Raw genomic sequence first — 11,861 nt, forward strand, 5'->3', positions numbered from 1 at the left:
CAGGATCCGTCCCTTGCTGTCACCGTGCTCATGGGCACCTCGCGTAGGGCTCGGGGGCTGAGGTGCACAGGAGGTGGCTGTGTCTCTGGATCTCCCGAGGCTGCGTGCTTGGGTGTTTGCAGGGATGGCTCCACCAGCAATTGCCCTGAATGGAGAGGGTTTGGAAGCATTGACCCACTTTAAGTATGGGTGCATAAAGTAAGTGGCCTGAACACGTATTGGCATGTTCTAAGAAATTGAAAACTGGCAGGGAAAAAAAAAAAAAAGAAGAACCCTAGTGATTTCCCTTTTTCATTGTTTTCAGAGTGGATCTGATCAGCCTGGGGAATTTCTCTCAACCTGAGCGGTGTGTAGGCTGAGTCAGGGCATCTGCCGATCCTAGAGGAGAACCCTGCAGGGTTTCACAAACCTTGGGATGTGAGGCCTGGGGGGCAAATCCTTAATCAAGTCGGCTGAATTTCTGCAGCTGCTGGATCCCCATAGATGGATGTTCAGCTGAGATTCAGCCCGACACCTGCACAGCTGGAAGCTGCTTCCTTGCTTTGGGCTGCAGTTCCTGCTCGCACTGCATCAGATGAAGCCGAGTTTTAAAGCAGCAGAGAGCTTCTGTCTGCACCGTCAGGAGGATGGGGCAATCTTTTAGGATTTTCCTGTAGTTCACAAGCTAGGAAAGGCCCTTTTTTTTATTAACTTGTTTTTAATTCTCCTGTTACGTTTCGTTTGCATGTTGGGAGCATTAACCAAACCCTTTGCAGGAGGGGCAAAGGCTGACCCCCACCCTTTAAACGTGACAAAGCGATGGTGCTCGCTTCTGGTGCTGCTGGGCGCTCTGTGGGTATGCTTTCACGTGACAGCGTGAGCCTGAAAAATACTTTTTAGGGTTTCAAAAATGCAGTTGAAGGAGCTGATACTTCGGTAGGCTGTGTGCAGGCGAGGTGCGCTCCGTGGCAGTGACAGGGAGCACCGCCTGTGCTCACTACTGGCATTTGGGAGCTTTGGGGGCTCCTGGAGGCTGTGCTAAGAAAACCTTTAGGGAAGAAGAAAACCAACTGAGCCTGGCTGGGCCGAGCAGTGAGCGGGGCGTGGGTTTCATAAACTGCTTGTGTCCAGGGCTTGGGACGCGGGGTTTGAGGTGCTCACACGCTGGCCTGACCCACACAGCGATCTCTGGGTCTGTGAGGCTTTGCTGATGCTGTGATGTACAGAATGTATCTTTTGTAAGGGAGGGAAAAAAAGTTGTTTTCACTGTGATCTTAAAGGAAAGTCATGAGGTTTTGCTCAGTATTTTTGTTTCTGTGAAATGTGCATGTTTCTCGTTTCCGTATTTATTGGCCTCTCTTCTCCTGCGCCCTGGACAAATGCTGCTGCCCCTTGCTGTGTGTGTATGGTTTGAGGAAGTGTTGATTCCACTGTTTCACGCCTGTCAGCTCTTTGTAAATAAATGCTTCCTTTGTCTAACGCTCAGTGGCCTTTTTGTTGATTGTTTGATTTTACCATTTTTGCACACTTTGAGAAAAAACGCATTTATCGAGGTCACTTGTCAAGACTGCCAAGTGAAATCAATAAAACAGGAAGTGTATGCACGCATCTTCCTTAATTCATGATTAATTACCTCACCTGGTGACTGACGAGTGGTGTGTAGTCACTTCCCCAGGTTCGAAACATCTCCTGCCTGTCCCTTGCCTCCATCAGGATTCATCCTCTGCCTGCGGGGAGCTCGGACGCATTTTGGGAGTTTTGCTGTGCGTGAAGGAGCCACTGCCCTGGTGCTGGTGAGGAGCCGGGTGGGTGGGCACGGAACCAGCCATTGGGATGGCTCCAAACTGCTCCCACACGAGTCCCAACACCCCCGAAGCACCTGCGGGTTGTGCTGGCTTCTGGCTGTGGAGAATGGGATTCAGCGCCTGGTCTTTCTGCCTTGGGTTTGTTCGCTGTTGGCTGCTTCTAATCAGGAGCTGCAGACAAACAGAGGCAGTGGGTGTTAATGCTGGGTTTTGTCTGTTCGAATGAGGACTTCTTGGTGGGATTTGGTGCCTGGGGGGTCCCAGAGTAGCTCGGTTCTGCCCCCAGGGCAGGTTTGGTGGCCTCCTGCTGGTGTTAGGCTATGGGGCTGCACTGGCCAGACCGGAGGACTGTGCCCGCGTATGTTCTTGATTTCCTCTACCTTTTCATCTGATTATGGCACACGCGACCTCTGTGTAACTGCTTGCCGTGTCACTTGTCCCTCCAGGCTGGTGTGGCTGTGTGTCCTGAGAGCAGGATGGAAACCAGGTTCCTTTGGCTCGTGTGCCCAAACAATTCCAGGGTTGTTTTACAATGTGTCCGCCTGCAGGTGAAGCCAGCCCGGGCAGCTGTGAACCTGAGCTGTGCTGCCAAGATCTTGTTGACAGGCTTCAGAGCAGCTGGTATTGTGAATATTGGGATTTTTAATTCATCTGGTGCGGTGGTTAGATGGCCAGGGCTGCTCCGGCAGGAACCAGCTGCCGGCCCCATGGGAAGCGTTGAGGGGAAGCTCCGAGCCAGGTTTCCTCTGGAGCTGTGGAGCTCTGCTCGCTGAAACACCTGGCTGTTGTGTGAGCAGCTCCCAGCTCAGTGCAGGCTGGGCCTTCAAAGCATGCCTCTGGCCTTGCAAAGCCGCCCTCATGCTCATCCCTGCTGCTTGTCTTCTCTTCCAGAGACTGGCTGCAGCCTGGGCTCGTCAGCCTGTTCCCTGCGCTCTGAAAGCTGCTTCTCTGCGGCTGGCAGAAGTGGGAGGGATGTGCCGTTTCATTCGCTGTGCTTGCTAATATTAGCTTAGTCTGTCATTTTGCTAACTTGCAGCTGCAGCTGGGACGCAAGTCGGCGAGGATGCTTCCTTGCTGATCCCCAGGGCGCTCGTTTGCTGGCTGTACTGCTGGGCAGGGCTCAGCTCTGATTTAAACCTACCCTTGGACTTCCAGGCCTGATGGCTGATGTCCTGGACCTACAGCAGCTCCTTCACGAACCCGTGCCGTGTAGGTTCACAAGCAGCAGCTCACTGAGCACAGCGCGTGCCGAGCGCAGGCTGTGCGCTTATTTATAGCTGGTAGGGGCTGGGGGGAGCCTGCGGCTGCAGGGAGAAACGAAGCAAGCAGCTGCTAGTTCCTGGTACGCTTAGGGTGAGGTGCATCGCAGCCTCTTCCAAACGTGGGTCCTTTTTTTGTTTTCCATGGAGGATGTGGTGGTGCTGCCTTCTGCTGCAGGTACTGCTGGCATCAAGTGCCCCGAGCAGCTCTGGAGCAGCGTTGTCTGGAGATGCTTAAATCTGACACCTGGGCTTTTCTGCACCCATCGCATCCGTGGGGCTTTCCCGGTGCTGTTAATGGCACAGTTCCCACGTGTGGTGGTTTCACCCTGCTGGGCAGCTGAGCTCCACCACAGCCACTCTCTGTCCCCCTTCCCAAAGGGAAAAGGGGAGAAAATATGATGAAGAGGGCTCAAGGGTTGAGGTAAGGACAAGGAGCACTCAACAATATCATCACGGGCGAAACAGACTCAGCATAGGGAGATGAATGGAATTCATTACCTATTACTAACACGCTAGAGCAGTGAGGAACAAAGAAAACAAACTAAAAAAACCTTCCCCCCATCCACCCTCTTCCACCTTCTCTCCCTGAGGTGCAAGGGAATGGGGGCTGCAGTCAGTCCCCTTTGTCCCTGACGCTCCTTCATGGTCCCTCTCTGCCCCTGCTCCACGCGGGGTCCCTCCCACGGGATGCCGTCCTTCCCGAACTGAGCCTGCGGGGGCTGCCCACAGGCAGCAGCTCTTCAAGAACCGCTCCAAAACAGGTCTGTACCACGGGGTCCATCCCCCAGGAGCAAACTGCTCCAGCACGGGTCCCCCACGGGCGGCAGCTCCCCCCAGACCCCCTGCTCCTGCGTGGGCTCCTCTCCACGGGCTGCAGCTCCAGCCCGGGGCCTGCTCCTGCGGGGGCTCTCCGTGGGCCGCAGCCTCCTCCAGGCCACATCCACCTGCTCCACCGGGGGCTCCTCCACGGGCTGCAGCGTGGAGATCTGCTCCGTGTGGGACCCATGGGTGCAGGGAGACAGCCTGCTCCACCAGGGGCCTCTCTGCAGGCCATGGGGGAACTGCTGCTGTGTGCCTGGAGCACCTCCTGCACTCGCCTCGGTGTCTGCAGGGCTGGTTCTCACTCCTCTCTCCCAGCTGCTGTTGCCCAGCAGTTTTTTTTTTTTTTTCTTCTTAAATCTGCTCTCTCAGAGGTGCACCCAACACCACTTACTGGCTTGGCTCTGGCCAGCGGCGGGTCCCTTTGGAGCCAGCTGAAACTGGCCCTTATCTAACACGGGGCAGATTCAGGACCCATCTCACAGAGGCCACCCCTGCGGCCCCAGCTACCAAAACCTTACCACATAAACTCGAGACACTACGTGGGGACGCAGAGTGCCCATGAAGTGGTGACAGGCGGGGTTGTTACTTAGAGGCTCAAAGCAAGCAAGTTTCACCCATAAGTGTTTTGTGTCACCCTGAATGACGTAGCAGGGGCTTTTGTACAAGTGGGAGCATGCCTTGGACATGGCAGGGGGGAGTGTTTCCAGCTCAAATAACTGGCTCAGTGTATTTCTGTGTTGTTATTAGGCACTTATGATTCACAATTGCCTTTTTTTTATTTTTCCTGGCACAGAGAGAGGCTATTGGAGGAAAATCAATTTTTAGGTCTGAAAATAAAAACAATTCTAATTAGAAATAAGTCATTCAGGCATGAATGGCTGCAAGGGAGCCTCCTGCTTCGCTTTTTGTCCACCTGAGCATGTCAGCTTCTGCACCACACCTGCAAAATGGAGAATTAGGTTTGAGCTCAACGTGGGCAAGGGAAATGTTTTTATTCTGGGCTAGTCTGGTGGCGATGCTTTGGTTGGAAGTAAATGAAAACCACCGATGAGCACAGTGTGGTCTGGAGACTCTCACCAGTAAGTTTAGGTGATCCAGCAAGGAGAAGAGGAGTTGTCGTATGGAAAGAGAACAGTAATTCCCCTGGCTGCAGTTCTAGGGCACGGATGGCTTGTTCCACCGTTGAAGCGCAAACCAAGTCCCTCCATAGTTCTTCCTGGGGCTAAATTAGTTTTTCTCTGTGTTCCTGGTTTCTCCCAAGTGCTCTGGGCCAGGGAGAGGTGAGAAAACCTGCTAAGGGACTTGTTTGGGAAGGGGCAGCTTTCCTTTAAAGAAACCTGGTATGCCTGGCGCAGGCAGCCCCTGGAATTGTGGGGTAGCACTGATGTGTGCGGCTTTGGGTGTGGGTGCGATGTGCTGATTTCACTTGTTACCGAGAAGTCAGTGAACTGGGACTCGTGGTGATGGAATCACATAATCACAGGGGTTGGAAAGGACCTCAAGAGATCATCGGGTCCGACCCCCCTGCCAAAGCAGGGATAGGACCTGACCGCATCAGCGCGCAGGGAGCTGGAGGCTGCCAGGCTGTGCCTTGGGAGCACTGCTCGGGTTCCATCCCCGTGGGACTGGTTGTGTCCCTTGGGGACGGGTAAAGAGCCGGTTTAGGTGTTCTGCAGTCATTTAGGGCACTGCAGAACATTGCATCCAGTGCGGGGGCCCAAGGGAATGAGGAACTCCACCAAAATGACCCTAAACCACCTAGAAAAAGGCTGTGGTGGCAGCGGCACTTGGTTCCCCGGGGTGGCACGCTGCATTCCACGGCCGTAGCTGTGTGGGTGCCGTGGCTGAGGCCCGAGCTGGGTGCTGGCGCTTTGCTGGAGCGATGCAGCGGTGGCAGGTTGCCCTCTCCTGGCATGTCTCCTCCATGTCTCCTCCACAAACCCCCTGTTCCCATTGCACGGAGGAGGGCTGGCGGCACGGGGCTCTCGTCGCCCGGGATCCATCATGAGGCTCCTGGAGCTTTTGGGTAAGGGACGTCCCCGCAGAGGGCTGGCGGTGAAGGTGCTGAAGGCGTTTGCTCGCTGTCGGTGCCTTTTCAACTATCCCTCAAAGGCCTCTGTGCCACAGGGCTTTAGTGGGCAAAGCCTGCTTGAGAGCTCTCCGGAGGAGCAGCTCTTCCCAGGTGTGAGCCCCGGCAGTGCTTGGATGCACTGCGGTGCTCGGGGGGGGTCTTCAGTGGCAGAGCCCCCTGGGGACCGCTGAACGCCCACCGCACGGAGACATTGGGGTGGAAGCAGCTCCTCTGCCCAGCCTGTGCTGGCACCTCGTGGTGCTGCGTGCTCCTGCAGCCCTCTTCTTCCTCCTGGTGCTGAAACCCATCGCGACACCGCGGCTGCTCCCCGGGGCGCATCCCAGCGATCCGGCCTGGTGCTGAGCTGCCCCGCTCCCGACGGTGGGGATCTGGGTCTGGGGAGGAGGTGCTGAGCCTGCCTGGTGGCACGGGGCTTGGGTTTGCTCCCCCAGCTCGGCGGTCGGCTCCCTGATTTTAGCGGTTCAGCATCAGCTTGGTGCGAGCGTGCGCCACCAAGCGCAGGTGCCCGCACTCCTGGGGCGCAGCGGTTGCTTTTGGTGGGGCAGGGCTTGTGGGGTGGGGTAATTTCGGATGAAGCAATGCAGAGGATTAAAACGGATGAGCTTTTAGCGTGCAAGTCCTTGAAACGGATGGCTGGGGCTTGCTGGGCATGGGTGGTCAGCAGAGTGGGAATTTATCATTCCCGCGGAGTGTAGAAGCTTTTAAGCCCAAATTCTCACGCTAGGAAATGAAAATCAACTCGGTGACAGAGAATTTAATGCCACCTTTATCCTCCTTATGGGTGAGGGGGCAGAACTGCAGGCTGAGAGGGAGCTGGTGGTGCTGTGGGTGCCAGGTGCATGACAGGGCTGCTGATAAACGTGCTGGGGGCATTGGAGTTTAGTGGTTTGGTGCCTCCCAGCCCCATCTGCTCCTTCCTGGGGGTGGAAGGGGGTCTCCCAAAAGAGGTCCTTGGTTTTGCTGCCTGTAAAGAGGCTCACGCTTTGATGTTCTCACCTTTCAATATGAAACACAGTGGGTAGATCCTGTCCTGTGCCCGTTTTCAGCTGCACGGAGCCAGCAGCGATGCAGGGCATCGCCTCGAGCAGGCCTGTCCAAACCGCGGGCTGCAAAGCGGTCGCTATTCCTGGTTTGTGCCTGTTAGCAGTTCAATACAAACAGCTGAAACCGAGTTCAGCTGGTGGTTTGTGCGTTGAGTGACAGGTAAGGTCCCCTCTCCTTTCTAGAGCCGACTGATAGCATTACTGCTGCGCTGCGGCACCTGCTTCCGAGGGATGGAGGCGCAGAGAAGGTGGCGACCTGAAATACCCACCTGAGCAGGTGGCACGCTTGGACCTGGTCACAGAGCTGGGCAAGACCCAGGAATGGGTCTGGACGTTCTCACTATCCTATCAAGGAAATGATTGAAATAAGTTAGCCTTCGAGGGAAAAAATGGCCGTGCGCCTTTTTTGTTCGTAAGCCCTTTCTATTGAACTCTTCCTTTTGGAAGCGGTTTCCTTTCCGCTGCTAAAAATCCAGGTCTCCCGAAGGTCTTGGGCTGGAAACGTGGTGCCAGCCGAGGAGATCGCAGCCAACGCTGTGCGAAATCAGCCTGCGGGCTGTCCTGTCCTCCGTGGGCTGAAGGTGCCGCCTCGTCTGCCCCGGCTGCTGCTTTTGTCCCCAGTTTGGGACGTGGCAACGGGAAGCTGTCCTCTCAGAGCCCATCGGAGAGGCGTTATTTAAATCGTTTCATTTCATGCATTTCTTTTTTCCCACTTCCTAACGGCGTGCTGGCAAACGTCCCAGCTGTTTTTAACATACATATTTAATGCATTTTCTTTTTCTCAGTGAATAATACTGGAAAAAAGCAGCTGTGGAACTGGACTGTAGCACTGAGCTCCTACCTAAGCCTCAGTGCCCCTTCGGGTCTTCCAGATCCTAAAATGCCCAAACAGTTGGATGTGTGTTTACTGGTGTTGGCACTGGAGACTGAAACAGTCTGAAAAATACAGAAAACGAGGAGCTCTGAGTGTTGTCAAAGCTGAGTTACTCCTAATTCCTGCCATCCGAGGTTAAGCTGAGTGCCAAGTCACCGACAGTGTCGAGCAGTCGTTAGCGGTGCGGTCAGCTGGAGTTAAACCCCACGTTCCTGCTCCCCATGAGCTTTGTGGCTTTTGGGGTCCGGTGTGGGGCTGAGTGACAAAACTCGCTGGAGGCGGCTCTTCTGGCAGTCTGCAGGCAGCTGGAATTCACATCTCGGCTTCTGAAATCGTTTCTTTTTGTTTTCGGTGACTCCGGGATCTCGCTCAGCAGGGTGCTGACCCCCGTGCTTGAAATTCCTGAAAAAAAGTGACCAAAGCTGTGCATTTCCTTGCTGTGACGTACCAGGATCGCCTGCGGGGACCGGCAGGAAAGGCCAACTAACGTGAATTTCTGGTCCATGTGCGTTCTGCGGAGGGAAGGGTGCCGAGGGAGGACGAGGTGCAGGCACCTTCAATTACAGCTGCTGGGGACGCGGGGTTTCACGCTCGTGACGGCTTTTTGCCGTGGTTTCTGGATGTGGGCTGCTCCTGGTGCTTGAGAGCCGGTCGTAGCCAGAGGTCCTGCTGCTCTGCCTCATCCTTGGTTATTTTTTTTTTTTGGTCAAGTACTTGTGTATTTCTGGTGCTTGGTGATGCGTTATGGTGAATAACTGGAAGCACGCAAAGAATAAAGAGGAGATATTGCCCTGGTATGCCATAAAAAGTTATGAATGTCTGCACTGATGAGGATTTAGATTTATTGTCAATTCGCATTTCTTTCTTGTGGCGAGCAGGAAGGTTTTATCCGCCCGTAGCAGCTCTGGTCGGGGCACAGGTGAGTTCCCTGGAGGGAGGAGGATGAACTTGGCCTTGCTGGATTTGTATTTGCATGTACGTTTGGTTTGGAGGTACAGCTCAGAAATCGGTGCTTTTTCCTGTGCACTTCATCTCCTTATTTGTGGACGTCTGCATTAGGAAAGGAGGTTGTAGGAGCGCATGGTTTAAGATGAGAAGTTTCCTGAACTGGTTGAATGGAGGGATCTGGCACGAGCAAAGGGTCTGGAGCTCATCTGGTAAGGCTTGCACTGTTTTAAGAAAACATCTGGGTTAAAAAAAAGAACAAAACAAAAAACCACCAACAACTAGAAATGGAAAATAAATGCTGTTTTGTTTCCTGAGTGCTTTCCTGATGCTGAGATTCAAGAGCAAAGAGCAGTAACTGATCAACCATTCAGAACCATATTACACCTAATTTTCTTGTTTGCATTATCACGCATGGGAAAACTTAAAAGCAGAATGATGATGTGAATACAAACTGCAAGTTTCTGGGCATTGCCAATTGTTCCGTGCATTTCTCAGCGAGTGGTGGTAGTTTGATGCTGCAGTGACACCTGGGGGTGAGTGCTGTGTTCCCCGGGCAGCTTTTTGTTGTCAGCTTTAAAATTACCGGGGAAAAAAGAGGTTCTGACGCTTTTTCAGTGAGCGAGTAAAAAGTCTTGTCTGCTGTAGGTGCATAGCGATGCGCACACAGCAGCGTGTCGTTCCAGCGTGTGGGGGATTTTGGACATATGTTGGGCCAGAATACGTCAACGAGACAAATTTTTAAAGCCATTCCTTGTCAAGAGGCAAGATGTTTTGTTTTCAGGGGGTTGTTTTCTGTGTATTTTAATCCTCCTGTCAGGTTCTCACATTGCAGAGGAGAAGCAGCAGCTTGGTAGCTCAAACACAGGGTCCCACTTGTACCATTTCTGCGCGTTCTGCGTTGGCTGTCGGTGCACCTGGCGCCCCCTCTGAGCTCTGTGCGAGTTGTTCCCGCTGCCCTTGATGTGAGCACTGAGAGGAGCAGAATCAGGCTAAACAAGCAGAAACGCAAACAGACGAGCTGCGCGTAAAACGCATTTGGTAACAGTTTGTTTCCTGCCTGACCGACGTGGTGACGAAGAGCCGTGGGTGAACCGTACGTGAGCAGAACCATCGGGGCTTTAATGCAAGGTCCGCACGCTAGCTGTTTCAGCTGTTTGCACCAGCAGGAGGTTATTTCGATCACTCTGTTTCTATCCATCTCCAGGGCGAATTGCACGTGTGTTGTTCGTAACGTGATAGCGTTGGTAGCGCACAAACCCACTGCAGAGCCCAGGGTAAGCAAGGTGCCCGTGGGTGTCCGCTCTCGGTCCAGCAGCGCTTCTTGAGTGAAATGAGATAAAGGGAGGAAGGAACAAAATGTAAAGCAGCGGCAGAGCCAGAGAAAGGGCTCCCAGGGATCTGTTTTTCTGGAAGTGGCCTTCCTGCATCACCTTGAGTGAGGGTTGTGCTCTTGCTTCTGGGTGTCCTGGTTTGGCCTCAGCAGCCCAGGAGCAGTGGGATGGGGCTGAAGATGCTCCGGCCCCGCACAGCTCCCCTGGGCTTCAGGAGCAGGGCACGGCGTTCCGCTGACAGCCAGGGGTGATGTTGGTTTTTGTCAGGAAAGGAAATACCTGCAGTGAACACCCACTACAGTCCTGCCGGCTTCTCCTGCACCATCAGCACGTACCAGGGGTTCCCTGGCTCTGTCCTGGCGGCGCGGATGGTGAGAGGCTGGGTAACCCCAGCACCAGATGCAGAGGTGAGGTTGGTTTTCAGGTGTTATTAAGAATAAGCTTATGGCAGAAGTGCAAAATAGTTCCTTGTGGAAAGAAGAGGAGTGAGAAAGTCTAAAGAGCCAGAGGAGCAAAGTTGCCACATACATCTGTGTACATAGCGTACATCTTGTATTCCTCTTTACTTTTTAACCCTGAAATAACTTTTCCTTTGATACGCAGGACTTGTGAGAAGGTGCAGCAGGAGGTATGGTGTTACCTGGTTGGCAGGAGAAAGTTTTAAAATGCGAATTGTATTTTCCTTTTGAAAGCCTGGAGGATTTTCTTGCTGCGTAGGCATGCATGAATGACTTCCAGAAGCGAGGACAGGAACGGGAGCTGGAGTCAGAAGAGGTTTTGGAAGTTGGTGAGTTGTCTGATATCAATAAGGTGAAATTTAGTAAAGCCAGGAGAAATGTAATGGGGGAAAAGAAAAAGAAAGAAAGAAAGAGGTAATAATAATAATAAAAAAAGACAAGGAAGGGGATTCCAAAGGTGTTACCGGTGTTTTCAAACACGCTGAAGGTTTTTGCATGGGAGAAAGGCAACCAATTCTCTCTCATGGCTGCAGGGGGCAGAGGCAGCCCCGTCGGTGTGCTGCAGCACATCCCTGGGCTGGAGAAGAACCCTGCGTGGACAGATGTGCGCGCCCTCGGTCGCTCCTGGTGCTGCCCGCATGCACAAGGGTGTTTCTCCGTGTCCCTTCCAGTCCCGCATCGCTGCTGTGAGCAGCGCAGCCGCCTCTCACTGGTACCTGTGCACAATGCTTTCTGGCACAGGATTCTCCGTTTCCTTGTGTTTAACTTTGCCTGCTTCCCCTGTGTCTGTATCCTGGCTGTGTTCAGGTGGCAGATTTTTTTGTATCATTTTGGAATATTTGTGCAGGGAAAACATGGTGTTTCAACGCAGACAGAAGTCACCAGCATCGTTTTAAGCCATGCTGCCTGCCGTAGGGTTTGAAGCAGGGGCTTGGAATTTGGCAGGGCGCCCGTCTTTGTGTGGCTTTTGTCCCTCTGAAAATGCAAATCTGCCCAGCGTGCTCCAGAGGCCTGTGAAAAGGGGCTTGTGTGGGCTTATCCGTTAGAAAGCCTGAAGCCAGAACAGCTGAAATTCCCACGCCTCTGTCTCCCGTCCTGTTCCTCCGGGTGCAGGGCGGCTGACGGCACCGCTGCCATCCCCAGGCGACCCCGATGTGCCGGACCGCGGGTGCCGGTGCACACCGAGGGGATGTGGGGACCCGAGCCGGGCGTGCAGGGGAAGGACAAGGAGGTGGGTATGGAGCCTG

General features: G+C 53.8%; 1 protein-coding gene across 6 annotated transcripts in view; it reads left to right on the forward strand.

The window, feature by feature from the left end:
- OSBP2 (oxysterol binding protein 2) overlaps positions 1-11,861 on the forward strand; it is a 96,584-nt gene that overhangs the window by 31,097 nt on the left and 53,626 nt on the right. The window contains exon 1 of one of the 6 annotated variants that reach the window (XM_083804505.1): positions 6,095-11,845. The exons of the other annotated variants lie outside the window; for them this stretch is intronic. Coding sequence (XP_083660631.1) covers positions 11,767-11,845 — 79 coding nt within the window. The 5' untranslated portion in view covers positions 6,095-11,766. Of the gene's footprint in view, positions 1-6,094; positions 11,846-11,861 lie in introns of those variants that run through there. 6 annotated transcript variants of the gene reach the window in all.

Source organism: Anser anser, assembly GCF_964211835.1.
Source record: "Anser anser genome assembly, chromosome: 18".
Lineage (NCBI taxonomy): Eukaryota > Metazoa > Chordata > Aves > Anseriformes > Anatidae > Anser > Anser anser.